The sequence below is a fragment of the Lagopus muta genome, chromosome 19, assembly GCF_023343835.1.
Source record: "Lagopus muta isolate bLagMut1 chromosome 19, bLagMut1 primary, whole genome shotgun sequence".
NCBI classification, from domain to species: domain Eukaryota; kingdom Metazoa; phylum Chordata; class Aves; order Galliformes; family Phasianidae; genus Lagopus; species Lagopus muta.
This window is the reverse complement of record NC_064451.1, coordinates 4,955,079-4,980,296: the sequence shown is the minus strand read 5'-3', so window position 1 is coordinate 4,980,296 and position 25,218 is coordinate 4,955,079. Positions and strand designations below refer to the sequence as shown.

Sequence of the window (25,218 nt, the reverse complement as noted above, 5' to 3'; positions counted from 1 at the left end):
TTTACCTGAGCTCTGCCCTCCCCTCGCCTTGTGCAGCAGCTCTGCCACCAAGGAGCTGCGGGAGGCAGCTGTGTGTGTGTGTGAGTGTGAGTGGGGAAGTGATGCCTACGAGCCTGCAGCTGTTTCCCTGTGGCTTTGGCACAGCCCGTGTCCCCATGGAGCAGTCCATATTGATTATGTTAATCTTGTGAATCGATTGCTACGGATCTGATGATGGAGAAGCTGGCTCCGTCAGCGCTGGGGTTTGCTGCGGGGAGCCCTGCTGGGAGCTGTCTGCAGCTCTCATTTGGTGTTAGCTCCTGTACTGCGTATCCTCTGAGCACACAAGTGTTGGTGTAGGATGCTGCAGCTGCTTCTGAGTAATGTGGGGAAAGCAGAGTGGCTCCAGGCTTAATGACCAACTCTTGCTCCAGCCTTGAAGGGGACTTACTGGGCCGGCCACGCTGATGGAGCTGGTTGCTCCATACATCCAGGATTTACAGTAGGAATTAGCACTCAGTGTGCTTTCTTGGCTCTGGAGTGCAATTAAGTTCTTTGTGGGACACACCCAGACAGCTGCCTGCTTGCTCCCCATAGTGCTGATGATGGAGCTGGAGTTGCTGTACTCAGGCTGTGCTCTGGCCATTGCTTGGAAGCAGCCCCCTGTCCTTGCAGTGCTTCACAGCATGCTTGTGCTGGAGCTGCAAGGGCCGCTCTGCTTACAAACACTCCTGTGTGCATTCCTCTGTCCTGGAGCCATTTGTGTGCAGTCTGGAGCAGGACTGCTGCCTTCCCCGGGGACCAGGTGCACACCGGGCACTGCCGGAGCACTGGTGCAGAGCAAGGGCTCCTTCCCACCTCGTCTTCCATGACTGACCTCCAGCTGGAGCTGGCTGCCTTTTCCCAAGCCACACGAATCCCCAGACTTTCCAATGAGCGACGTGTACAAAATGCAGGGGGTTATAACCTTTGCCATTTGATAAGTTGTCCGTTAACCAGGAGGTAGCAGAGCAGCTCCACACACACGGCAGCGGGCACTGGACTGGTGTGAGAGCAGTGGCTGAGGATGATAAAGGACACCTATAAGGTAAATCTGACATGGTGGAGGGCTGTGGAATAGTGCCTGGCTGCGGAGGGGACTTGATGTGTCTTTTTTTTTTTTTTTTTTGGACAAATGAAGTTGGTTGCAAGCAATAAGCCAGATTGCTCCGTCAGTTGTGAATAAACACGGTGCCGTTCCAAAGCGCTGCTTCCTTTCCCCTGCGTGTGGACGTGCCGCTGCAGCCGGCTGCGGGGAGGGATGCGGCGGAAGGGGACGCGTGGCTCCGCTCCCCTTTTGCTGCGCTCCGCAGCGTCGCGGCGGGATGGGGCCGCGGGGCGACTCCGTGCGGGGATGGGGGGATCGGGGGGACGCCCTCAGCGCCCCGCGTGGCGCCGCTCCTTTTTGGGCCGCCCCTCTCTCACGTCGCCCGCTCCGACGTGGCGGCGCTTTGCCCTTTCCAAAGATGGCGGCGGGGCGGGGCTGCGGCCTCGGGGACGGCGGCACGCGGGGAGTGCGGGCGGCGCGGGGCGGCGCGGAGCGATGGTGGCGCGGGGGCTGCGCGCGCTGCGCGGGGCGCTGCGGGGAGCGGCGGGGAGCGGCGGGAGGCGGCTCAGCACGCGGCCTGCCCGCGTCCCTGCGGCGGACTATCAGGTAGTTGGAGCCGGGGGGGCTGCTAGAGGGACGGGGTGCGGGGTCGGGGGCCGCTCCGAGTTGGAGTTATGCGGGAGGGGAGCGGCGGCGGGGCGTCCGGCTGCGCTCCGGTAACGGTGAGCGCGGGCCGGGGGGAGAACCGCGGTGCGGGGCCGTCCAGTGCGGGTGCGGCACGTGGGCTCCCCTGGGGGCCGCCTCGGCGATAAGAGGTCGGTGCCCTCCGCGCTCACGCCGCAGCGGGCGCGGGGCCGAAACCGCCGTGATGGGCGCCGCAGCCGCCGCTTCGTTCCAGGATGCCATCCGCACGTTGAACACGCTGCAGACAAATGCCAGTTACCTGGAGCAGGTGAAGCGGGAACGCGGAGACCCCCGGGCCCAGCTGGAGGCCATGCGGGGCTTTTTGGAGAGGAGCGGGCTGCAGGTGAGCCCGCGGGTCCCGCTGTGGCATCTGTGTCCCCGCACGTGTCCGGCTCCCCACGTGACACGCGGCCCCGGGGTCTCACGCGGCGCTCACCCCGCAGGTCGAGGACCTGGATCGCCTGAACATCATCCACGTCACGGGGACGAAGGGCAAGGTGAGTGGGAGTGAGTGCTGGGGGTCGTGGAGGGGACACGCTGCCGTTCTGCTTTCCCCTCCCCCCATTGCTGTGCTGATGTCGGTGCGTCCCCAGGGCTCAGCCTGTGCCTTCACCGAGCGCATCCTGCGTGGCTATGGGCTGCGGACTGGCTTCTACAGGTGGGCAGTGGGCGCTGGGGGGGGGGCTCTGGGGGTGAGCTGGGGCTGAACGTGCCCCAATATCCTGCCCCCCCAGCTCCCCCCACTTGGTGCAGGTGCGCGAGCGGATCCGTATCAATGGGCAGCCGCTGAGCAAGGAGCTGTTCAGCAAGTACTTCTGGCTGGTGTACCGCCGGCTGTGGGACACTAAGGTGGGGTGCGGGGTGTCCCGGGGCTCATTGCGGTGTGGGGAGCCCCCACAGCCCCCCCCTGATGCCCCCATCCCACAGGACGAGGCGCAGGCCAACATGCCGGCGTATTTCCGCTTCCTCACCATCATGGCCTTCCATGTCTTCCTGCAGGAGAAGGTGGGTGGTGTGATTGCTAGGAAGGGCTGCCTGGCGGTGGTGGGATCAGTGTCCCCATGGAGGTGTGGTGCCGAGTGATGGGGTCTATAGGGATGGGTTGGAGTCAGACCTGGGGATCTGAGAGCTCTTTTCCAGCTGGAACTGTTCTGTGCACACAGGTGGACCTGGCGGTGGTGGAGGTGGGCATCGGTGGTGCCTTCGACTGCACCAACATCATCAGGTAGGAGCGGGTTGGGCTCTGCACCCTCTGTGCCATCCCTTTGTCACCGCCGTGCTCACGCTGTGTCCCCAGGACACCAGTGGTGTGCGGCGTCTCCTCGTTGGGCATCGACCACACCAGCATCCTGGGGGACACTGTGGAGAAAATCGCTTGGCAGAAAGGTGGCATTTTTAAGGTAGGAAGAAGGCCTCACATCCCATTCCAGCCCTGTGTCTGGATCCTAACCACCCATCTTCCGTAGCCTGGTGTGCCAGCGTTCACAGTGCAGCAGCCCGAGCAACCGCTGGAAGTGCTCCGGGACCGAGCGCGGGAGTGTGGGGTGAGCTCAGGGGACAGCGTGGGGCTGAGCCTTGGGATGGGGGGCTTCCATGGGTCCAGGCTCAGCCTCCTGTCCTCACAGTGCCCGCTGTACCTCTGCCCTGAACTGGATGCCTTTGAGGCGGGGACGCGGGTGCTGGAGCTGGGGCTGGCGGGGAGCCACCAGCGCTCCAATGCTGCTCTGGCTCTGCAGCTCTCACGGACGTGGCTGCAGCGGCGCGGTTATGAGGGTAAGGCCCCACATGGGGCTGGGAGGGCACGGCCTGGGGGGTGCTATCGTGGCTCACAGTGTGCCACCCCCAGCAGGTACCGATGTGCTGCAGGACGTGCTGCCCGGAGCAGAGCTGTCGGCACAGCGCTCGGTGCCACTGGCACCCACGTTTTGCCCCAGTGATGCCATGATCCAAGGTGCAGTAGGGCAGTGTGGGGCTGTGCTTGACTGTGATCCCCCTGCGGTGACGTCCTGGTGCTGAGGGTGGCAGGATGCAGCCATGCTTTGTGCCTTTTCCCCCAGGACTGCGGGACACAGAGTGGCTGGGCCGTACCCAGGTGCTGCCGCACGGCCCTGTGACGTGGTACATCGATGGGGCTCACACCACCAGCAGCATCCAAGCCTGCGTACGCTGGTTTCGCCAGGCAGCCCTCAATGAGGACAAACCCCAGGAGTAAGGAGGGGACGTGGGGAGGGGGTCAAGGATAACAGGGTATAGGCAGCACCCATCCACCCCTTGTCCCTATAGTGGCTCTGAGGTGCGGGTGCTGCTCTTCAATGCTACGGGGGACCGGGACACAGCTGCACTACTGAAGCTACTGCTGGTGAGGTTTTGGGGTGCTTGTGGGGGAGGTGCTGTCCTTGGGCCCCACTTTGCTGCGGGTGCTGGGAGCCATATGGTGGAGGTGCTGTCCATCTGTCCATCCATCCGTCTGTCCTTCTGTCCTGTTGTCTCCCAGCTCAATGCCCCCCTCCCTTCCAAGGGGTTCACAGTCCCAGCTGCAGTCCTAACACTCCCACCAAGCCCTGCTGGGCTGGGACAGGTCCTGGTGGCATCCTGGTAGCATTGTGATAGTGGGGGGGCTGTCCTGGGAGTTTCTGTGTCCCCCACCCCGCTGATCTCCCTTCTCCCCACAGCCCTGCCACTTTGACTACGCCGTTTTCTGCCCCAACTTCACAGAGGTGTCAGTGGCTACTAGTGCAGGTGAGTACCGGGCTCTGGTGGTGGTCCCTCCACCCCACCCCCACCCCTGAACCCACCCCCATCCCCCCTGCAGACCAACAAAACTTCAACGTGACACTGGAGAATGCCCTCACACGCTGTGTGGAGAACCAGAAGACGTGGACGCGGCTGATGGAGGAGAAGGGGGGCCCCTGGCTGCCAGCCCCCCTGGAGGTGGGGGGGCTGCTGCAACCGGACCCCCTGCGTGAAGCCCTGCTCCTGGTGCCCCCGGCCGAGCGGCCGCTCAATTCCACCTCCCTCGTCTTCCCCTGCATCTCCCACGCGCTGCAGTGGATCGCGCAGGGCCGGGATCCCCACCTGCCCATCCCTGCCTCCAAGGTGGGGGCTCACCCGCACCCTGTGGCCACCAGCGGGGCCGTTCTGCTGCAGGAGGCGGCCACCATCCGCGTCCTTGTCACTGGCAGCTTGCACCTGGTTGGGGGGGTCCTCAAGCTGCTGGACCCCATGCTGTCCCAGTAGTGGGGATGGGGGCTCTGCACCTCCTTGGACTTGAATGCTTGGAGGCAAATAGGACTCCCCCCCAAGCTGGGCTGTCCCTGCTCCTTCTCACCCCAGTGCCTTTTGTTTGTGCCAGCCCAGGGAGAGGCTGTCCCCTTCAGGAGGAGGGGACACTTGTGATGAGATGAACTCAAGGTACCCCCGGGCTCTGGCAGGGGAACTGTGAGTTCCCTGACCCCCCCCCAGAGCAGGTTTTGGGGGTCTGTGGGTGCTCTGTGCCCTAGGTATGAGTGATGCTTCAAGGCTCTGTGCCACTAATTTAATGTAGTCTAGGTTTTTATTATTATTAAGTTTGTAACTTTGACCTGGAGCTGGGCTGGGGGGTCCGGGTTGATGTCTGTGCACTGCCCCGGGCCGAGGGGGCAGAAGCGTGGTGCTGCCTGGCCCCCAGCCCCCATCCCAATAAACCATTTGCTGCTCCCAGTGCTGCCCACTGCCTCCATGGGACAATGCCGGGGGGGGTCACCCCATCGGGGCTGCACCTGCTGCCCCCCAGCTGCTGCTCAGCGTGCATTTGCACCGCATTATCAGGGGAAGGATAATGCAGGGTCTGTGGGTGCCGGGGTACAAACGCTGCCTAAGTGCCAGGACACATCCTGGAGGCACCCACATTTTGCCCTCAACACTCCCATGTGCTGGGAACCCCCTGGAGGGGTGTTGCATGGTGCCCCCCCTTCCCCGCCCTGGGCTGCCTTGGGGGGGGCCAAAGCATTCACTGAATGAGTAAGGGTGGCCCCGGGGACAGCGTGGGGCCACGGCCCCCTCCGGGCTCAGCCTGAGGTTTGGGGTAGAAAAAGGCTTTTATGGAGGCTGAGCCGGTGGTGGCGGTGGGGTGATGGCCGAGGGGGGGGCCGAGGGGGTCAGGCCATGCTGCTGGTGGAGCAGGGGGTGCTCTGGGTGCTGCCGATGCTGTGGTTGGTGCTGCTGCTCTCCGAGGCTGGCGCCGTGGTGGACACCGGCTGCAGTTTGGAGATGGGACCTGCATTACGCCGCCGGTCCAGGGAGGAGGTAGGAAGGGGGGGGGGGAGGGAAAAGAAAAATAATGTAGGGCCAAAAAACAAAACTCGGCGCCGGCAGGGCCGGCAGGGGGTGGCTCATCCTGGACGTGACCTTTCCAGCCCTGATAAGGGACCCGTCCCTGGCGCAGGGCTCGTGCTCCCCGGCCAACACAGCTCTGCACCCCCTCCCCGCCCCCGATAAGATGAGGGATGGTGATGGGCTTTGTGGGGACCTTGGGGACTGCAGCTGGCTTGCACTCATGAGATGCCTCGGCCAAAAGGGATGTCTGGGTGATAGCAACATGACAGCCCCCCTCCCAGGGACATGCGGGAGGGTTGGGAATGGGGAGGAGGATGGCTTTCCCAGCAATAGGACGTCTGTGTGGGCCCCCCCAATTCCCCCCGAGAGATACTCACGAGTATGTGAGTAGATATACCAGAGCCCAGCAGTGAGGAGTGCGCCGATGAGGAAGGCTCCAAAGGTGATGCCCAGCACAGCGGACAGCCCCAGCCCTTGATCTGCAGTGGGATGAGGCCATCAGTGTGGGGCTACCTTCCCCAGACCCAGCAGTGTCCCCCCACCCTGCCCCGTGTCCCCAGCTCACTGTTAGGTGGCCGCCAGATGTCTTTCACCTTCACCTCCAAAACCTTCTCGAAGATGGTGTTGTTCTGCCAGGCAGAGGGTTGGGATGAGCGTGGGGATATTCCAGCCCGAGCGCCACCATCCCATGGGGATGTGGTTCGCTGCCCTGTGCCCAAGGGCTTTGGGGACCAAGGATGCTGTTCCCAGCTTGGTGATAAGCCCACTGATATGCCTAGGAGGGGGACCGTGGTGCCGGATGGGGGTGATGCTGACCTGCAGCCCAGCCTTGCACGTGAGGGTGGCAGAGAAGGGGACGTGCCTGCCCTCAGGGATGGCGTAGGTGAAGCGGAAGCGCCAGACCTTCCTGGTCCAGTTGCTGGGGGGCTCGTCCAGCATGGCCACGCTGGAGCTCTTGGCCTTGTTGCCCTGCACCAGCAGCATTGGCTCCATACCAGGGGCCATCAGATAGCATTCCTTGAGCTGCAGGTCGGCCAGGTAGTCCTCCAAGTGCATGGATGCCTGCATGGGGACAAGGTGACCATTAGGGATGCCATCGCCCCACGGTGCGGTCCCCACCCCCGGTGCCTGGGCCCCATGCACGGGTACCTGCACAAACACCTCCTTGTTGACCTCCAGCTCTGTCTGTGGTACCTTGAAGTCGGCAGTGGGGAAGAGGCGCAGGAAGAGCTCCCGTGGGATCGGACACTGAAAGGCCACCTGCAAGTAGGGATGGCGTCAGCCACTACTCTGTCACCCTCAGTTGGTGACACAGCCACCAACACTTACCCGCACGCTCCGGAGCACGGAGCCCTTGGACAGGCTGAGGATGAGCTGTGAGGAGAGGAGGAAGGTTCAGTCAGCCCGGCCATAGAGGTGTCCCCATGAGCATCTCCGCTGCTGGGGTCTCCCCACAGGGTTGGGGTGGCTCTGGGGTCTCCCCATCAGCACCACAGCCAGCTGTGCTCACCTCATTTTTGGCATGGCCGTGGCTCTCCACCAAGGTGCCGCAGCCACTGAGCAGGGTGTGCAGCATGAAGTGCGTGGCGTTCTTCTCTGCCTGGCAGCTGATGTCCCGCAGGGTGATGTTCACCACGTCCTTGATGGGCTACAATAAAGGCAACAGTCGTGCCCAACTCCCTCTGGCGTGCCCGGCCAGCCCTCCTCTCACCTCTCAGCACCTGGAGCAGGTGCCCTCACCTCCAGGTGGGACCTGGCGATGACGATTTCCATGGTGTCATCTGTGCACTTCCAGGGCCTGAGCGTGAGGAGCAGCGTGCTGGATATGAGGTCAGGGCTCAGGGTTGATGAGATGGGCACCGTGGGCAGCTTCCTCGGCACCTCTGCAGGGAGAAGGCATGGGGGTCTGAGTGAGGACCCCCCCCTTAAGCTCCCTGACCCCATTCATGCGCTGTGGACTGACCACGCTCGTGGATCTTCAGTGTGATGTGGGGGCTGATGGGGATGACGGAGTAGGAGGCGATGATGCTGTAGTTCTTCTCATAGGCTTTGGTGATGAGGCCCTGCTCTGTGTCGGGCAGCAGCTCCCCTTTCTGCGGCCCCATAGGGATGTGCAGGATCTTGTAGGTGCCAGAGGTCTGCAGGGATGGTGCAGAAGGGAGTGAGAGGAGACAGGGATTGGGGCAGCAGTGGGAAAGTGCCGCGAGGGCCGTACCAGGAAATTGAGGCTGCAGTTGTTCAGCATCAGGAGCCAGGCGAGGTTGGCCGGGCCCTGCAGGAGGAGGATCTGGTTGTTGGGCTGCTGTTCGGGGCAGCTCAGGGTCAGGTTCACCTCCGTGATGGGCAAGCTGCAAAGCCACAAGACACTCTCAGTCCAGCATTAGGCCCCTCTTGGGATGCCCACAAGAGATCCTGGCCTCCTCCCCAGTACCTGGGCTTGTGCAGAAGCTGGACAATGTGGGCAGCCCTGGCACTGTGGGCACTGCTGCTGGTACAGCCCTTCACCTCACGGAAAAGGACCTCGGCCTCGAGGTGCGGCGTGGCATCAAAGTCCGTCTGGGGAACGCAGTTCAGGGGGCTGCTGCTATCTGCAGGGAAGGCAGGCAGTGCTGGTGGCCACCAAAACAGCACCATTGTCGTGGTTTTATGCGACAACCACGCTCAAGGTTTCCCAGCATCGCCCTGCATGTTTCCAGCATAGTGGAGCAGGAGGAGTGCTGTGCTTATCTCATCCCCCCAGTGCCACCCAGCCCCCCACCAGCCCCCTACCCCCCTTAGCAGCCCCCCACCCCCCTCCCTGTGTCTCGCCGCACTTTCGCCCAGGTGGAGGTGGATCCTCTGTGGGTCCTTCAGCTCGCTGTAGGATGTGATGCCCCTATAGGTGTTCTGCACCCAGTCCAGCAGATGTCCCTTGGCAGCCTCTGGCAGCTCCGTGCCTTGCACCTTGGGGCTCAGAGAGGCGTCCTGCAGGTGAGCAGCACAAGGAGCTGAGGCAGCGGGGCACACAGATGCATCCCTCTCTGCCACCCGGGAAACACAGGACCCCCACTCCTGGTGTGTGCGGTGCTGCTCTGAGCCCAGGTGGATTGGCATCTCCAGAGCACTGACCGCATTGCGCTCGGGGTCACACTGCAGGGATTTTAGGTGGCCGGCAGCACGCGAGGAGCTCGGCCCACTTTATTATTAGCCGCAAACAAAGCAGGAGGTTTATTTTGCTAACAAAGCTCCCGGCCCCGGCTCAGCTCGCTGGAGCCAAACCCCATCGCTGACCTTCCTCCCGGCAGCCGGAGGAAACAGGAGCTTTTTCAAGCGCCATGCGTCATTCGCTGCCTGGCCTGCCCCATGCTCAGATCTGCTGCCAGCAGCCAGCTGTCCCCCAGCTGTGAGCATCGTCCCCAGGAGGGGGGACTCAAGCACCCCAGGGGCAACCCCAGGCCCTCCAACCCCTCCCTTGGGTCTGCTGTGGCACTCACAGTGCGGATGAGGAGGTCCTGGCACGGGGAGGTGATGCTGGCTGAGCACTGCGGGCACTGGAGGATGAGCACTGCTTGCCGGGTGCAGACATCAGCTTGTGGTATGATGGACACATTCAGCATGGGGACAGGGGTCTGCAGGGAACAAGAAGAGAATCAGCACTGCCTATGGCTGGGACTGACCCCCCTGCCATGTCCCCAGTGGGAGAGCAGAGAGGTACATCGGGCTGGCCCCAAACATGAGCCGTGTGGGAGGCAGCAAGGATGGGAGATTTGGCCTTGGGGCAGCTGGAGGGATGCAGGGGTGCCACTTGGGTGTATTCACACATCAGAGTGTGGCAGACCCCTCTGGCTACCCCCTAATGGCCCACACTGGGGAGGAGCATCCTCATGTTGTGGCCCTTCATAGGGGTCAGAGCACCAGGGAGCGGTTGCTGTGTACCAGGCAGCAGGGTGTCACCCAGTGGAGACCGGAGCATCCCCACAGAGCAGCCCAGGACATCCCCGCACCACGGCCTGGAGCATCCCCACATTGCAACTGGTGCATCCTCACCCCATGCAGCAGAGCATCCCCACGCTGGATACCAGGATGTGCCCTCCTGTCTCTCCCAGCCCCATCCTAACACTGTGGCACCACCGCATTCCCAGTACAAAGCAAACAGCAGCAGCAGGGCGTGCAGGCGGACGGCTGTGACCCCATAGAGCTGTGTGGGTGGCCGGGGACCCCGGGTGGCCCCGTGGCGGCAGGAGGAGCCGTGCTGGTTTTCCTGCCGCGTGTTTTGCGGCGCTCCATTGTTTCGCCCCCGCCAAGCGCGGGGAGATGGAGGAGCTGGAGGCTGCGTCTCGCCCTCCGCGGCCTTTTTTTAGGTTTTTTCTTTTTGGTGTTGTTGTGTCGTGTTGGGTTTTTTTTTTTTTTTAATTGCTTTGTGGGATCTGCTTATAGAAAGCAGTTTCCAGTAATTCTTCTAGGAGTGGAGCCAGGTCCCTGCCCGGCTCCCCAGGGCTCGGTGCCGGCGAGCCGAGTGCCACAGCCGTGACATCACTGTGTGTCCCCCGCCGCCTCTGGTGACAAAGCCGGGGCACCCCCGGCTCTGACGCTCACTTGCAGGCGCCTGCACCAGGGCCAGGCTTCCTGCTCCCTTGCCTGTGCCCCAAAAAGCAGAACTGGGAGAGCTGGGAGACGGTGAGGACCAGAACTCAGTGCTGCGTTTGCTGGTGCTTCAGCAGCTCAAAGGGAGCCCAGCCTGGTTCCCGCAGCCAATTTTCCCCTAATGCTGCCTCCTCCTGCCCAGCCAAAGCCCCCCCACCTCAGGGCTGGGCAGTGCACCAGGCAGGGGAGCAGTCCCAGGCTCACTGCCCTGCTGTGCCCGACCTCAAGCACCCACAAAGCACCATGCTGGGCGTGCTGCCTCAACCCAAGCGACTTCCTCCATCCTTCCCTGCATCCATCCATCCCTGTGGACATGCAGGTACCCAGAACACCCAGTGCAGGGACAGTCCCTGTAGCTCAGACTGTCACCTTTAAAAGAGTTCAAACTATCCCTTTAGGGACAGAGCAAAACCACAGCTTCATCTGAGAGGGGAAGTTGGGCCATGTCAGGGAAATTGCACTGTGGAAAAGGTTAATCTGGTTTCTCTCGCTGCTCGTTACTCAGAGGAAACGATTTTGACAGCAGTCTCAGCTGCATTCACTGCTTGCTGGTCCCACAGTGCCAGAACTGCGTTTCCCCAGGGGGAGCTGGAAAAGGAGCAGGCTCACCTTGGACCACTGGATGCTGAGGACGTGAACTTCATGTTCAGTGTGTGTAGAGCTGCTGCTGACGCAGCCCTGCAGCACCGTGCTGGTGGTGTAGGACAGCGTGATGGGAGGCTCTGCTGTCACCGGCTGCAAGTCGCAGTGCTCGGCTGGAGCGGGGTCTGGGCAGAAAACAAAGGGACATCGGTCACTGCCTGGCGGTGTGGGGACAGGAGACGTGCAAGAGGGGCTGTGCTGCGACACCCGCCTGGAGCTGGCGAGTTTGGTCCCATTAATGATCCTCAGATCCGGTCTGGAAAAAAACACTGTCCCTGTGCGGCTTCCCCCAGTGATTGGCCCTCCCCAGCCCCCGCTGCGGCAGGAAATCGGAAGGGCCAGGTGTGGAAATGGCACCGGGCTGTCCCTGCTGAGGTGCGAGGCGGGCGGCGCTGACACTGACCGTCCCCGCGCTGCGGCTGCCAAGGGAAATCCTGCCTGCAGAACGAATGCTGCCTGCAGCTGCAGACCTGCAAACGCGGAGGTGAACAGCCTGGGGCATTTCCCGTGCCCTGGGCAGCGCCGTCCCCGAGCTGTCCCAGTGTTGGGGCACACATGGATGGCCCTGCTGTGGATGCCCTCTGGGGCGGTGGGTGCTGCGTTTGGTTCAGATGTAACCAGGAGCACCATCCCTTCCCCGGGGGGGCCCCCAATGGCCACCAATGCAGGAGGAGGCGATGCCCTGTGTTGGGGACACCCTACGTCAGGGACGGGGCGAGGGCCACATGTGCCATCCCAGAGCCACGTTGGGGTGGTGAGGCCGAGGCGGCGGGGTCACGGCGCAGGCCCCGCGGTGACGCTGCCGAGGTCCCAACTATTGTCCAGCGCTTCCTCCCCATGGCGCAGCAGTCGCAGCATCGGGAGGAAGATAAACAGCCTCTTATCTGGGCGCCGCAGCCCGCGGCACTCTTCCCTGCACTGCTGCCCCGGCGGCACCGGGCACGGCCCCGATCCCCGGCATCACAGGGCACGTTGGGTGGCTCGTCATCCCTCCGGTGACACACTGCCAGGATGCAGCCGTGCAGCCCCACACAGAGCAGGGATGCTGCAGAGGGGCACTGGGGCAGCGGTGCCAAGCGGGCACTGTCCCGAGGGGCAGGCAGTGCTCTGCAGCATGATGTCAGGATCAGATAAGGGCGCTCAGCTGGGCCCGGCCTGCGCCCGCGGGGTCAATCAGATAAGGGGGCATTTATTTTTGTACTCCAGGAAATGTAAAAAAAAAAAACAAAAAGAAATTAGAAGAAAGAAAGAAAGAAAACCCACTTGATGTTTTTCCAGCCTCCCACTGCCCGCCCTCGGCCTCTCTGCTGTGTCGCCCCGGCGTGTGAGGGATTCCTGTTTTTTAATAGGAGAGGATCAAAGGCTCCAGGCACAGAACAAAGCCCTGTGGTGCCAGGGTGCCAGGCTTTGGGGGCTCCAGCAGGGCTGGATGCTCCCAGGCAGCACGGTTTGCTGACACTCGTGCAATGAGCTGGCAGGGCTCAGCCACGCCAGGAGTGGGAATGGAGGGAGTGCAGCAGCCTGGAGTTGTCATCCCTGGGTCATCACTGACTGCTGTGCCATGGGGAGGTGGCAACACAGGGTGTACAGCACAGCTACATAAGGCACGGGGTGGAAGGCACAGCTACATGGCACAGGGATGCTATGGTGCACCCACATAGGATGGGAGCCATGCAGCACAGCTGCAGGTGGTGGGCATGGTGTAGCACTGCCACATTGTAGGACGTGGCCTGTATGGCAGAGCTACACAGGACAAGGACAGTGGAGGCACAGTTACACATAACAGGGGCCTCACTGGTTGGTTGTATAGGGCAGGAACCGTACTGAACACTCAGGACAAGGACTGCACGGCACAGATAAATAAACAAAGGGCCATAAAACAGATGGGAAGGACAGGAACTACACTACATCACTATGTGGGACAGTATGGCACAGCTCCATAGGATGAGGCCCATATAGCATACAGTACAACCAAGTAGGACAGGGACTAGAAGGCACAGCTGAGTAGTATGGGGACCAAAGCTACATAGAACACAGCTTATGCAGCAGAACCATGTTAGTGCAGGGACTGTATGGCACAGCCACACAGGATGCAGAGTAAATGGCACAAATACAACGGACACAGCACAGCAGCTGTTTGGCACAGCTGCTCAGGACAGAGACTGCACAGCTGCTAAGGATGGAGGCCCAGCAGCACAGCTATATGGGATGGGGAATATATGACACTGCTTCATAGGACACAAACCATATGGCACGGCTACAGGAGGGGGACCATACCTCATTGCTGCATAGGACGCAGACCTTATTGCACATCCCTGTAGGATGGGGACCACATGGCACAGCCATAGGACAAAGACAGTATGGCACAGCTATGGAGGACACAGACAGTATGGCACAGCTACACAGGACATGGACCTTATGGCAGCTGCACAGAATGGAGATCATACGACACAGCTATAGGACAAGTATGACACAACTATATGGGATGGGGTCCACACAAGCACAGCCCATAAAGTGCGGCCTGCATAGCACAAACCCCAGGACAGGGACTGTAGGGCATCCCGGCACCACTCTGTCCCTGTCCCATCCCAGCATGGCATGTCCCCATGTCCCCAGCCCTCTGCCTGCTGGCTGCTGTGGGTGCCCCATAGACCCTCCCTGTGAACCCGCAGCGGTCACGGGGTGAGGGCAGCGTCAGCACTGCTGGGGTTGGAGTGAAGGCAGCAGAACAGCGCCCACCTCCGTAGCCACCAACGGCAGGGTGCTTTTGGGGCTCCCATCCCTGCCGCCTGGGTGTTCTGGTGACACTGGGACCACCGCAGGACCTGCTGTGTGCTGTGGTCTCAGGAAGGGAGCAGCAGTCGCACCGCTCTGACGCATAGCTGGTGCCACAGCCAGGCTTTGGGGCTGCTGGAGGGGTCCCATGTCAAAGGGGTCCCATGTCAGCAGGGTCCCATGTCAGAGGGGTCCGTCCCACGCCAGCAGGGTCCCATCCTTGTTCCCGGTACGTGTGCCTCACCGCGGGACGCAGCTCCTGCCTGATCCCGCCGCGCTCCGGGCGCCTCCTCACCCTCGTCCCCTCCCGTGCCCCGCACACCACCGGGACCCCCCCGGCCCCACTCACCGGGACGGCCGAGCAGCGCCAGCAGCAGCGGCAACAGCGGAGAGCTCCGACGGCACATCCCGGCCTCTGCCCCGAACCCTGAGCGCAGTGAGCGGGCGGCGGCGGCAGGAAACCGACTCCCTTCGGCAGGAGGAGGAGGAGGAGGAGGAGGAGGGTCGGCGGGCGGCGCGGCTCCGTGCCGGGAGGAAATGCCGCTCTGCAGCGCTGGAGCCGTGCCGTTAGACGAGGGGGGGGGACAGGGGGGGCTGGGGTGAAGTGAGGGGGGGCCCGTGCCTCGGTTTCCCCGTTGGGGAGTGGGTATTGCTGCCAGCGCTGTGTCCCGAGGGATGGAATCAGCGGGTACGCCCTGGAACCCTTTTTGAGGTGGTGGCACAGAGCAAGAGCGTTGGGGATCACAGCTCCTGCTTTGAGGATGTTCAGGTGCCAGAGAGCCCATTCTGCCCCCTGGTACAACCCCACACGTCTTAGGAGTGGGGAGGGGGCTGCTCCGTGTGGTACTGCACCAATGCAAGGGAGACACGGGCTGCCCCGCGGTGCTGACACTCAGCCCGTGCATGGTTATGTTGTTCCCCAGCAGTGAGTGCCACACAGCTCTGGGAACCAGGTCTGGGGCTGCTGGCAGATGTGTGGGGCCCACAGCAATGCCACCAGCCCTGTGTGTGCCCACAGCTAGGAACTGCCACAGCATCCTTGCTTGCAGGCAGGTTTGGGGTTTGGGGATAGTCCTGGGTCACAGCAGTACCGAGGTGGGAGCCAGAGACCAGCAGGATGCTCACAGGGACATTCCTGCAGCCTTGTCCCGTCCCCGCTGAATGCACACTGGGGTGGTTCCATCCCATTCCAAGGCCGTGGGGAGGAAGCGGAGCAGGGACCTGCAGGGAAGGCAGCGGGTCCGTCCCCGGCAGCAGCACGTCCTCGAGGTGACCGCTGTCCCCCCAGCACGTCCCCGGGGCGAGCAGCAGCCATCTCCAGCGACAGAGCACTGCCATCTCCTGGGGACCGCGGGGACGGGTGCAGGCAGCAGCGCCGAGCCTGAGCATCCCCTGCACCCCTGTCTCCAGGGGAGCAATCAGGACGCTCCAGCCCCGCTCACCATACGGGGAAACTGATTCAGGCTCACCTCACACCCCGAGAGGGACGAGGGCACGAGGGATACTGGCTCACTCCATCCCCCACCCGGCTTCAACCCGCGGCCCCCCGCCCCTCCTGGCCCCCCGCCCCCAGCGACACGCGCCTCGCGGTGCTGGCAGCGCCCCAGCCCCGGCCGGATGGCCGCATCCTTCCTGCCCGCCGCCTCCCCGCAGCGCCACGGCAGCGCCGTTGCTCATGGTTGCTTCACCCCTGGGCACCCGGCTGACGTCTGAGCCTGGCGCGCTTGGAATTGTTTTTTTCTTTTTTCCCTTCAGGAATTTTTCTAGGGGAATTTTTGTTCCCCCCCCTCTCCCCAGCACATTTCCTTCCTCCACACCATCCCGCTGACCTGGCTTGCCCCCGAGCTGCTGCCCACCCCGTGCCTGATTTACAGCAGCCCCAAAGCGCCGGGAGGTCATGGCTCTGCTGCCTGCTGCCCTCACCCTGTCTAGGAACACCAGGGGGCTGCAATGCGTCTGAGCACGCTGCAGGCAGCTCTGGGACTGGGGAACCCTCAGTTCCATGTTCCCAATGCCAGCATCCCTCATATTCAGTTCTGCAGCACATTCCTGAGATATTCAGCCCCCCCTGAGGACCCAGGTGCTAGCCCCCACCCATGAGGACACCACTTTGGTGGCTGTGCTAAGATGCACGTCCACACAGCATCCTTCTGCCCCAGGTGACATCCAGCCCAGAGGCACAGCGGTGACACTGATGACAGTATGTGCGTGGAAGGAGGACAGCCAGCAGCACGGCCATGCACCCCAATGGGCAAAAGCAGTGAGGAGATGATGGAAATCCCCATCCTATGAGATGAAGGGTGAGGGCATCCCAAAACACCCCAATGGACAAAGGCAGCAAAGAAATGGTGGAAGTGGCAGAAATCACCATCTGATGGGATGAGGAGGAGGGATGGGGGGGGGATGCTGCCCCTGGGATGCAGAAGCAGAGCAGAGGAGGGAGATGGGGTTGGGGGGAGCGGGAAGGGGCCAGGACAGAGCCCCAGGGGCAAGCAGTCGGGATGCTCCCTCCCTTCCTCCAAGCATCCCCCGGCCCACAGCATCGCAGCCGGGATAAACACCCGCTTCCTGCCCTTAATCAGCTTCAGAGAGGGGCTGGCTGAGGTGGGGGGGGGGGTAGAAACAAAAATCTCTGGAAAGAAAAACTCATTTCCTGCGACAGAAGAAAAAGATAAAGTCCGGGCTCATTAAAGTGAACTTTACTGGGGAGAGACGGGAAAGAGCCAAACACAATGTCCTTGAAATTTCCTTCGCGCGGCTCTGTCCACGAAAACAGGATAAGGCCACTTCCGCTGTCTCTGCCCCGCGCGTGCGGGGGGAGCGCAGGGTGGGGGGCGCGGGGCCGTCACAGCTTGTCGAGGTAGGAGCAGACCTGCTGGAAAACCTCATCCACGGTGCCCTCGGCATTCAGCTGCGGGGACAGTGATGGGGTGCTGGCTCCCTCAGCGATGCTGGGGGTTGGGTTGGGGCTCGGCCACCCCCACGTGCTGCTTCCCCCCCTCCCTGTACCCCGCTCACCTGGCGGACGATGCCCCGGCCCTTGTAGAAGGCGATGACGGGCTCGGTAGCCTTGTAGTAGGTCTCCAGGCGCTTCTTGATGGTCTCCTCGTTGTCGTCCACCCGCCCGCTGGTCTCTCCCCGCTTCAGCAGCCGCTTCACCATCGTCTCCTTCCCCGCATCCACGTAGAGCAGCAGCGTGGGGGGGCCGATCTGCGGGGACACAGCTGTCACCGTGTGGGTCTGGGTGTCCCCACGTCCCCTCCGGGTGGGACTGGAGGTGTGACACCCAGCAGGAGGGGGACAGCACGGCCATCACCCCAGTCACCCTCTGCCAGGCCTGGGTGCAGCCCACATGTCCCCTCGCCGTGCGGGCCGCAGGTGGAAGGCGGCACAACACGACGTGGCGCACACTGAACTGCCCTCACCTTCTTTTCAAACTCCTCTCCCTGCTTCACCTCGCGGGGGTAGCCGTCAATGAGGAAACCCTTGGAGGTGTCTGCCTTAGCCAGCATGGCGTCCCGCAGCATGTCCAGCACCGTGTCCTGGGGGGGGGGCGTATGGCTGTCAGGATGATGTGGGACCGTGTGCCCTATTCCTGCCGCTGCATCACCGCAGTGTCCCCACGTCACCCTGTGTTCATGGCCACAAACTCACCAGAGGCACCAGCTCGCCCTTCTCCATGATGGCTTGCAGCTTCTTGCCCCGCTCTGAGCCCGAGCCGACCTCTGCCCGGAGCAGATCCCCAGTGGAGAGGTGAGTGTACCCATACTTGTGCACAATCTTCTCGCATTGCGTGCCCTTCCCCGAGCCGGGGCCACCTGCAAGTCACACCAGGGCCACCGTCATGTCCCATGCCCCATCTAGTGGGGGTAGGAGGAGAGGCAGCCCAGACCCATCAAAGCCTGGTGAGAGGAGACAGGATGGATGGAAAGAGCTGTCGGGGTGGCATGGGCTGCTGGTGTGGCTGATGAGCCATTGGCACATGGGCATCATCGCCCTGATGGCACCAGAGGCACTGTGACCAATATCCAAGACATCACTCTCCTGATGGCACCCTGGACATCACCACCCCATCAAACACCCATGACATCACTCCCAGGAGTTTGCCATCACATCACTTTGGATGCTGGCACCCCAAGCTTTGCTAGACCCTGCTGGTCCCAGACACCCCACACCGGCCACCTCTGTCCCAAGCCCACTTACCCACCACAAAGATGATCTTGTGGTGCTTCAGTTTTTCTGGTGGAGAGAAAGAAAAAAAAAAAAAAACAACAATAGATCTAAAAGCTGGATTTTACAGTAGGGAGCAAACTGTCCCCTGCGCAGGACTGAATGAGGGGTGGTGGGGACCAACCTCAACCCAGGGAGGGCAGAGTACGAAGCACCCATCCCTGTCACCTGGACAGTCCAGGACATCAAAACTGGACATGCTCAAGCACTGAGACCCCATGGTGCCTTGGCAGCTGTGGGGCTGAGCTGTGGGCTTGGAACTCCACTGCATCCTGGAGACGGTCACTGTCCCCGGCCCCACTGAGGGAACCAGCAGGGACAGCCACAACCATCCCCATGGCCAGCTCCTAGTCCTGCTTGGTGCAGCATGGCACACATGGAACAGCCCCTGGGGTCTGACTGTCCCCAGAAATGACACAGCCCATCCACTTGCAGCATTCCAGGTCACAGAACAGGGGGGTTTTCCCTGCAGGATTCCCCCCCCCCCCCCCCAGGATCCATCCCTGCCATGAGTTGGGATCTGACAGTGCAGAGGGAGGGAGCTAAAAATAATGTGAGCCACCTCGGGGCTGCACTGCCCATCTCTGGATCTCAGTCTTCTGAAATTTCAGCTCCTCCAGCAGCCGGTGAGCCCAGGGCTGGGAGGGAGCCAAGAGGCTGGTTTGGGGGGGGCAGGAGACATGGGGTATGTGGGAGATGGGGGGAAGCAAGGGGGAGAAATAGGACAGAGGCAATGGTTGGACAGGGAGTGGATGTAAGGGGGACGCAGAGACGGGATGGAAAGAGGACACGGAATGGACACGAGGGGGAGACAGAGGGGACGGGCACTACTGGAGAACACAGAAGATGGACACAAGGGGGGGACACTGGGGATGGATGAGAGATTGAGGACTTGGATACAAGGGAAACAGAGGAGATAGATGGAAAGAGAACATGAGACAGACACAAAAGGGGACATAAGGATCAGATGCAAGAGGGACAGAGGTGACAGATACAAAGAGGACACGGGAGACAGGGACAAAGGGCTGAGAGATCAGATGCAAGGGGGAGAAAAGAGATGGGCATGGCAGGGAGAAGTGATGGACACAACTGTACAACACAGGAGGATGGGGGGGACAGATGGATGGATGGGAACTAAGGGATTAGATGCAAGAGGAACAGAGGGAACAGATGGACACAGGGGATGGACACAAGGGGAGCCAAGGGTTTAGATGCAAGAGGGACAGAGAGGACAAATGCAAAAAGGATGCAGGAGATGGACACAAGGAGGAAAAATTGAGTATATACAATGAGGTATAAGGGATGGAGGCAACAGAGGTTGGAGAGGATGGATGCCAAGGGAGATCGAGGGATCAGATGCAAGGGGGGTGGATGCAAAGGGGATGGAGGGAATGGATGCAAGAGGCACAGACGTCAAGCACTCACCTGTAGACATGCTGCTGCTGTCTGGGTGGAGGAGCACTTCAGGCTGCAAGGGAAGCAGAGCAGAGTGAGCAGCACGGCGGGGACACAAGGGTACCCAGCACTGAGGCCTGGAGAGGATGTTGCCAGGACAACAGCTCTCCCTTTGCTTCCACGATGGGATGGAGCAGATCTCAAATTGAGCTCTAGGGCCACGCTGGGGGACGGGGTTTCCCCCCTGCTAGCATTACTGTTCCCCAACTTGGCCCTCAAATCTCTAAAATACACAAGAAAGGCACAACGCTGCCCGAATTCCATGGCTCCAGGAGCTGGGACCTCACTTCCTGCAGCCATCGCCTACCTCGCTGCCGGCAGCCACCCGCCCTGTGCCGGCGCTGCCGGGTGACGCAAGGTGACAATACCAGCACCCTGCCCTGCCCTGCCCACATCCCCATGCCTGGGGTGCTGCCTGGCAGCCGGAAACCGGCTTGGGGTCACACATGGGACCAGGACACTGAGAGATGGAGGCAGCGTCCTGTGTTCCTCCAGCTCCCCGCGTGCTGGAGGGGAGGCTTTTGAAGGGCTCAGCCCGTTCTCGGTGCCCAAGTTGGGGTGGCTGCTCCCTGCTGCCCCTCCAGTTCCTTGCTGTGGGTTTGGCCATGCCGCCTGCCCGCACCCAGCCCCGCAGCACCCCACCTGCTCAGCCACACCGCGTCACCTCGCTGTCCCCAAACCGGCCAGACCGGGGCCGAAGGAGCCGCGGCCATCCGTCAGGTCGTGTTACAGCCGGGAAAGGGCAGAGGCTAAGAATGGATGGGTTGAAATCCGCACCGGGTCACGTCCCGCCTGCGCTGCGAGGCTGAGCCCCGCATCGCTCCATAGGAAGGGCGCAACCTGGGGGCTCCCCGGTAGGGGGGCACTGAGCACACCTGGCAGCAGCCCTCGGCCCACGGCCTGACCCTGCGTGGTGCTGCGCCCAGGGAGCGGGCGGCGCAGGACTCCCCGGCAAAACCCAGGCTGCGATGGGCTCCCCAGAACCGCGTCCCACCAGGAGCTCCGACCACACGCTTTGCCCGCACCAATCTCCCAGGTGGGGGCTCCGGCACCCCCCGCAATAGCACAGCACCCCTGCAATGCCCCCCCGGTGCTCCCCACCGCTCTTCTCCCTTCTGCCCCCCCCCCCGGTTCCCGCTCACCCGCAGCGATGCTCACATCCCCCCCCCGCACCCCCAGCCCCACCGCTGAGCGCACGGCTGGGGGGGGGGGGGGCGGACCGAACGCTTCCCCGCCCCCGAACAGAGGGGCCGGGCGGGGGGCAGCGGGGGGGGGGGGGCCCGAACGGCGGATGCCGGAACGCCCTCCCCAAGGTCACCGCGCGGCGGGGAACGGGAACAAGAACCGCGGTGCAAAGCAGCGACGGGGCCGGGGGGGGGAGGGGAGAGCGGCACTGACCTGCGGGGGGGCGGTGCGGAACGAGGGGGGGGGGCTGCTGCTGGCCGGCAGCTTCTGCCGTACCGCTAGATATATATAATACTGGCGGCGCGGGGCATGCCGGGAGCGGGCAGCGGGAAGGGGGGGCACTGGGGGGGGGGGGGAATGCTGCCCCCCCGCAGCCCCCCGGTACCGCGCCTCCGCAACGGGAGGAGCCCGCGGATGAGGGGTGGAGCTGGGGGGGTCCTGCACCCCAAAAGCGCCGACCCCAGCACCGCTGCGGTCTGGGGGGGGGTCTTTTCCCACCTCCCCCCCCCCCCATCACCCCGGACCCCAAAAATGCATCCCGCAGGCACGATCCAAGGCAACAGACTGCAGCGAGGTTTATTCCTGTACAAATCGATACAAAACGCGGTGCTGAGCCACCCCTCAAGGTGCGACCCCACCGGGACCCCCTCCCCCTTCGCCCCCCCCCCGCTGCGTCGGCCAAGGGGGAAACTGAGGCACGGGGCTGCCACCCCGCCGGGGCTCAGCGTCCAAACGCTTCTGAATAGTTTGTGAGGGGCTGATGAGTGACGAGCATCGCGTGGCTCCACGGTGGAAATCCAAACACCGGCACCAGGAGGGAAAAAAAGTCCCCCAAATCCCACGGCCAGGTTACAAAAGGTTCCGGCAGTGCTGTGTGGTATTGGCTCCCCCTCCCCACCTCCCCCTCCCCGGCACCACGTTGGCAGTGTCAGCCCCTTGGTCCTCACTGGGGTGGCTCCTGAGGTCTCTGTTCTGGGGATGGTGACACTGTTAGGATTTGTGCTGAGGGAAAGTGGGGAGTGGGGGGCTGGAATTTTGCCCCAAAAGCAATGCGACCCCCATGCCAGCCAAAGGGGACCATGCACCTGCACCCCCGTGTGCTCTCAGGGTGATGGGCTGCAATGCAGCCTGGGAGGTTCTGAGCTGGGACCATGCAGAGTTCCCATGTCCCGCAGGACACCCCAAAACCCACGATGTCACGGCTGTGCAGACGCCATGGGCACAGTGGTGGCATGTGGCCCTGATGGCTGTATCAGCCCTGCGGTGCACGGTGCAGCCTGGACCCCAAACCAAGGGGACTTTGAAGCAAAGGGATCCCAAACCAAGGGGACTGGACCATCGCACGGGAGACCCCAAGCCAAGGAATCCCTGAACTGAAAACTAAGGGGACTCCAAGCCAAGGGGACTTCATCCCACAGAGATCCTACCCCCAGGAGACCCCATCCCAATGGGACCCCAAACCAACGGGACCTCATCCCAGTGGGACCCCAAGCCAAGGAGATCCCGTCCCAAACTGACCCTGAATCAAAAGGACCCCGAATCGAAGGGACCCCATCCCCAGGGCTCCCCGCTCAGTGCAGCTGCCCTAAGGCCAGGTGGGGTGAGAGAAGGTGATGTTGTAGGGGGCGGCCCAGCTGGCAAAGACGCGCTTCTCGGTGATGAAGCGGTGGTGATTGCCGCGGCGGCTGCGCTCATTGTGGATGTACGTCGTGCACTCGTCGGGGCCCTTGGGCTCGTAGTAGTGGTAGGCCATGCGGCGGGGCTGCGGACGCTGACTACAGGCAGACCATGGGCTGAGCCCCGTGCTGTGCCCTGCGGTTGGGATTTGGGGATGGGGAGGCCCTTACCTGCAGTAGTTGGGGGGCACCATGCCGTAGACGTGGACGGTGTCGCACAGCTCCACCGCAATCCCCATGGTGAACCAACCCGTGCTCAACCACGAGCGCGACTTCTCTCTAGGGCACAGCGATGGGGTGACCCTCATGGTGCTCAACCCACCAGTGGGGACCCACAGACCCCAAGGAGGGGAGGAGGAGCTCCCGGTACCTGTCCTTCCCCGTCTCCCCCCGAAAGAGCTCGTCGAACTGCTTCATGCGGTGCGGGGAGACGATGTAGGCCGTCATGTTGGGGAAGGATGCGCCGACGCGTTGGATGATCTTCAACAGCCCCTTCTGCATCTTGGCCGGTGGCCCCCAGAAGATGAGGATGGTCTCCGGGGTTTTATTGACAAACTCTTGGGGCCGCTTGAGGACGCGGTAGACGCTGGAGTGGGCCACCACACGGAAGGTGGTCTTGTTGCCCACATCGGCCTCATAGCCGGTGGTGGGAGCGTCGTTCATGCGGATGGTGCACTCGGTTTGGTCGATCTCGGCGCCCAGGTGGGTGCCCAGGAGGTGGCTGGAGCTGGTGACGATGGCGCATTGGTGGCAGTGGGCAGTCAGGCTCTGAGGCGATGGACACAATGAGTCCAAACCAAGGAAACCCCAAAACACAGGGACCCCAAACCAAGGGGCTTTCGGTGTCCCACCCACAGGGACATCCCATCTCCACAGCCACGTCCTGTGCCCACCTTGTTCCCAGACACGGGCAGGTACCCGCTGCTCACCCCCCAGTGCCGCAGGTTGGGGGGCCGCCGGGCTCTGCCCCGCAGCGCACTGTAGGGGAACACCTCGGTCCCACTGCTGGAGCTGTAGATGATCAGCAGCATGAGCAGGGCGAAGAGAAGCACGAAGACGGCGGCGCGCTGGCTCTGCAGGTGGGGGACAGCATCAGGGCTCCTCCCCAAAGGGATGGGGATGGAAATCACAGGGATGATCCGGCCCAACTCCATTTCCCCTTGCTGGTCACAGGGAGCTGGGATAGGGATGGGGAGGGGATGGGAATGGGGATGGAGATGGGGATATTCCTGTCCTTCCCCACCCAGCCACACACAGCTCCAGCTCTCCCAGTAGCGGCACTGCTTGCATGGCCGTAGGGCTTTAAGGAGGGAGGAGGAGGAAAATGCTTTACTGCGTGAGTGCTCCTCTGAGCTGCTGCCAGAGGATCATGGCATGGCTGCCCCCAGCTCGGCCCTCCCGAATGGCTTTAAGGGGACTCGGGTCCCACTCACCGTGCTGCCGCTCATGTCTCCGTGCTGCCCTCAGTGCCGAGTGACTGCCGACGTCCTGCGAGCACCTGCAAGGCACGCAGTTACCCCAAAAGCAGGGGGATCCTGTCCCCAAAACCGCACCATGCGCCGATCCCCACACCGGGTTTAGCCCTGGGCTGATTCCAGCGCGCTAAGGAGATTGGGATCTCCCAGCTCAATCCCATTAAACTGGCCCTGGGGTGTTTGGGGTGCTCCCATGGTTACTTGCCCAGTGAGAGGACTCTTTATCCTCACTTCTCCCCACCTCCATGAACATTTTAAGTCCTTCTCAGTGAGTCATTGCCACTCCTACTGGGTCATAGTCGTACCAATCAGAAATTAAAAACAAAATGAAATTTGATTGTCTTGGGAGGAGGCAAGATGGAAAATTACACAGCAGCTGGCACATAACCCTCCAGGGGGCCCCGAAAGGCTTTGGGGCTGGGAAGGAGCCAGCGTGCCTGGGGCACGGCCGGGATTTTTGGTGCCCGGAGTCCCAGGAGAGAGGGAACAGCACTGGGAGCTCCGTCCCTGCACGGGGCTGAGGGGACAGGAGAAGCGTGCAGCAGGGACGCGGGGCGAAAGGGGAGGAGGTGGCAGCTCCGGGACCCCCGCTGGTTACCCCGCTCCTGCGGTGCAGGTCCCTTACCTGGGTGGGGGCACTCATCTGCAGCGGGTGCTGAGCGCTGCCGGGGGGTCTCCTCCGCCTCCTCCTCGCCGCGCTCCCCCCGGGCTGTGCGGTGCTGCCGGGCCCCTCCGGCTGGCAGCAGGGCCATGGCGGTCCCCCGGGGTCACATCGCGCTCTGCTGGGGAAGCGCCGAGCGCTGTCTGCACCCCCGGTACGACAAACCCGGCTGCGGCTCCGCGGTACGGCCCCCACGTGCCGATCTACCCTTGCCGAGCACGCACACCCCCCCGTGCCCCCACAGCGCAGATCCTCCCCCAGCCCTGGAACGCATCTGCCGTGCAACCGGGGACGCAACCCCCGGCACTCGCGATTGAAACCCACCGCTCCTCGGGACGCAGCCCCCCGGTACCCGGGATGCAGCCCCTCCTTCCCCAGAGATACCACCCCCCGTACCCAGCACGCAGCCCCCCACGGACCCCCCCCGCTCTG

The 25,218-nt window shown here is 62.5% G+C and overlaps 4 protein-coding genes across 11 annotated transcripts; 1 reads left to right on the top strand and 3 right to left on the bottom strand.

Moving 5' to 3' along the window:
* Window positions 1-974: 974 nt before the first annotated feature.
* FPGS (folylpolyglutamate synthase) lies at window positions 975-4,987 on the top strand. 3 transcript variants are annotated; one of them, XM_048966190.1, is made up of 15 exons: window positions 975-1,066; window positions 1,965-2,093; window positions 2,194-2,247; window positions 2,344-2,408; window positions 2,485-2,599; window positions 2,678-2,755; window positions 2,914-2,975; window positions 3,048-3,150; window positions 3,217-3,294; window positions 3,376-3,523; window positions 3,597-3,701; window positions 3,808-3,958; window positions 4,034-4,109; window positions 4,423-4,489; window positions 4,563-4,987. In XM_048966190.1, exons 1-15 carry the CDS (start codon window positions 1,046-1,048, stop codon window positions 4,985-4,987), a joined length of 1,677 nt encoding a protein of 558 aa, XP_048822147.1. In that variant the 5' UTR covers window positions 975-1,045. The 3 variants fall into 3 exon arrangements, with proteins under 3 accessions (XP_048822147.1, XP_048822146.1, XP_048822145.1); XM_048966189.1 differs by lacking the exon at window positions 975-1,066 and adding an exon at window positions 1,534-1,672 and having other exon boundaries at window positions 3,600-3,701; XM_048966188.1 differs by lacking the exon at window positions 975-1,066 and adding an exon at window positions 1,536-1,672.
* A 21-nt stretch (window positions 4,988-5,008) lies between these two features.
* Window positions 5,009-14,589, bottom strand: ENG (endoglin). Of its 2 annotated transcripts, none has more exons than XM_048966187.1 (15): window positions 14,454-14,589; window positions 11,297-11,454; window positions 9,538-9,672; window positions 8,878-9,028; window positions 8,496-8,652; window positions 8,280-8,412; window positions 8,028-8,202; window positions 7,805-7,947; window positions 7,575-7,712; window positions 7,394-7,438; window positions 7,214-7,324; window positions 6,881-7,126; window positions 6,630-6,693; window positions 6,442-6,543; window positions 5,009-6,005 (listed from the first exon to the last, which is right to left on the bottom strand). In XM_048966187.1, the coding sequence occupies exons 1-15, from the start codon at window positions 14,509-14,511 to the stop codon at window positions 5,887-5,889; spliced, it is 1,935 nt and encodes a 644-aa protein (XP_048822144.1). In that variant the 5' UTR covers window positions 14,512-14,589; the 3' UTR covers window positions 5,009-5,886. The 2 variants fall into 2 exon arrangements, with proteins under 2 accessions (XP_048822144.1, XP_048822143.1); XM_048966186.1 differs by having other exon boundaries at window positions 5,009-5,985.
* A 2,199-nt stretch (window positions 14,590-16,788) lies between these two features.
* AK1 (adenylate kinase 1) lies at window positions 16,789-21,242 on the bottom strand. Of its 4 annotated transcripts, none has more exons than XM_048965866.1 (7): window positions 21,188-21,242; window positions 19,760-19,802; window positions 18,308-18,343; window positions 17,759-17,922; window positions 17,530-17,646; window positions 17,123-17,314; window positions 16,789-17,015 (listed from the first exon to the last, which is right to left on the bottom strand). In XM_048965866.1, exons 2-7 carry the CDS (start codon window positions 19,767-19,769, stop codon window positions 16,950-16,952), a joined length of 585 nt encoding a protein of 194 aa, XP_048821823.1. In that variant the 5' UTR covers window positions 19,770-19,802; window positions 21,188-21,242; the 3' UTR covers window positions 16,789-16,949. The 4 variants fall into 4 exon arrangements, with proteins under 4 accessions (XP_048821823.1, XP_048821821.1, XP_048821822.1 ...); XM_048965864.1 differs by lacking the exon at window positions 21,188-21,242 and adding an exon at window positions 20,932-21,005; XM_048965865.1 differs by lacking the exon at window positions 21,188-21,242 and adding an exon at window positions 20,432-20,776.
* A 392-nt stretch (window positions 21,243-21,634) lies between these two features.
* On the bottom strand, window positions 21,635-24,996 carry ST6GALNAC6 (ST6 N-acetylgalactosaminide alpha-2,6-sialyltransferase 6). 2 transcript variants are annotated; one of them, XM_048965782.1, is made up of 6 exons: window positions 24,751-24,996; window positions 24,084-24,148; window positions 23,544-23,827; window positions 23,021-23,418; window positions 22,822-22,929; window positions 21,635-22,749 (listed from the first exon to the last, which is right to left on the bottom strand). In XM_048965782.1, the coding sequence occupies exons 3-6, from the start codon at window positions 23,802-23,804 to the stop codon at window positions 22,560-22,562; spliced, it is 957 nt and encodes a 318-aa protein (XP_048821739.1). In that variant the 5' UTR covers window positions 23,805-23,827; window positions 24,084-24,148; window positions 24,751-24,996; the 3' UTR covers window positions 21,635-22,559. The 2 variants fall into 2 exon arrangements, with proteins under 2 accessions (XP_048821739.1, XP_048821740.1); XM_048965783.1 differs by having other exon boundaries at window positions 23,544-23,723; window positions 24,751-24,864.
* Window positions 24,997-25,218: the final 222 nt, after the last annotated feature.

Bases quoted from the DNA above. Each gene is read 5' to 3' on its own strand.
- FPGS (XM_048966188.1), top strand. From the start codon at position 1,562: ATGGTGGCGCGGGGGCTGCGCGCGCTGCGCGGGGCGCTGCGGGGAGCG. The intron at 2,094-2,193 runs GTGAGCCCGCGG...CTCACCCCGCAG, and splicing joins TGGAGAGGAGCGGGCTGCAG to GTCGAGGACCTGGATCGCCT. The intron at 3,702-3,807 runs GTGCAGTAGGGC...CTTTTCCCCCAG, and splicing joins CAGTGATGCCATGATCCAAG to GACTGCGGGACACAGAGTGG.
- ENG (XM_048966186.1), bottom strand. From the start codon at position 14,511: ATGTGCCGTCGGAGCTCTCCGCTGTTGCCGCTGCTGCTGGCGCTGCTC. The intron at 9,029-9,537 runs GTGAGTGCCACA...GCTCACCTGCAG, and splicing joins AGGACCTCCTCATCCGCACT to GACGCCTCTCTGAGCCCCAA. The intron at 8,653-8,877 runs GTGCGGCGAGAC...CCTTCCCTGCAG, and splicing joins CCACCTCCACCTGGGCGAAA to ATAGCAGCAGCCCCCTGAAC.
- AK1 (XM_048965867.1), bottom strand. From the start codon at position 20,396: ATGGCCAAACCCACAGCAAGGAACTGGAGGGGCAGCAGGGAGCAGCCA. The intron at 19,803-20,096 runs GTAGGCGATGGC...CTTCCCTTGCAG, and splicing joins GGGTGGCTGCCGGCAGCGAG to CCTGAAGTGCTCCTCCACCC. The intron at 17,315-17,529 runs GTGAGGGCAGTT...GTGTCCCCGCAG, and splicing joins GAGAGGAGTTTGAAAAGAAG to ATCGGCCCCCCCACGCTGCT.
- ST6GALNAC6 (XM_048965782.1), bottom strand. From the start codon at position 23,804: ATGGAGTTGGGCCGGATCATCCCTGTGATTTCCATCCCCATCCCTTTG. The intron at 23,419-23,543 runs GTGGGCACAGGA...CCATCGCCTCAG, and splicing joins TGCCCGTGTCTGGGAACAAG to AGCCTGACTGCCCACTGCCA. The intron at 22,750-22,821 runs GTAAGGGCCTCC...GTCTGCCTGTAG, and splicing joins GTGCCCCCCAACTACTGCAG to TCAGCGTCCGCAGCCCCGCC.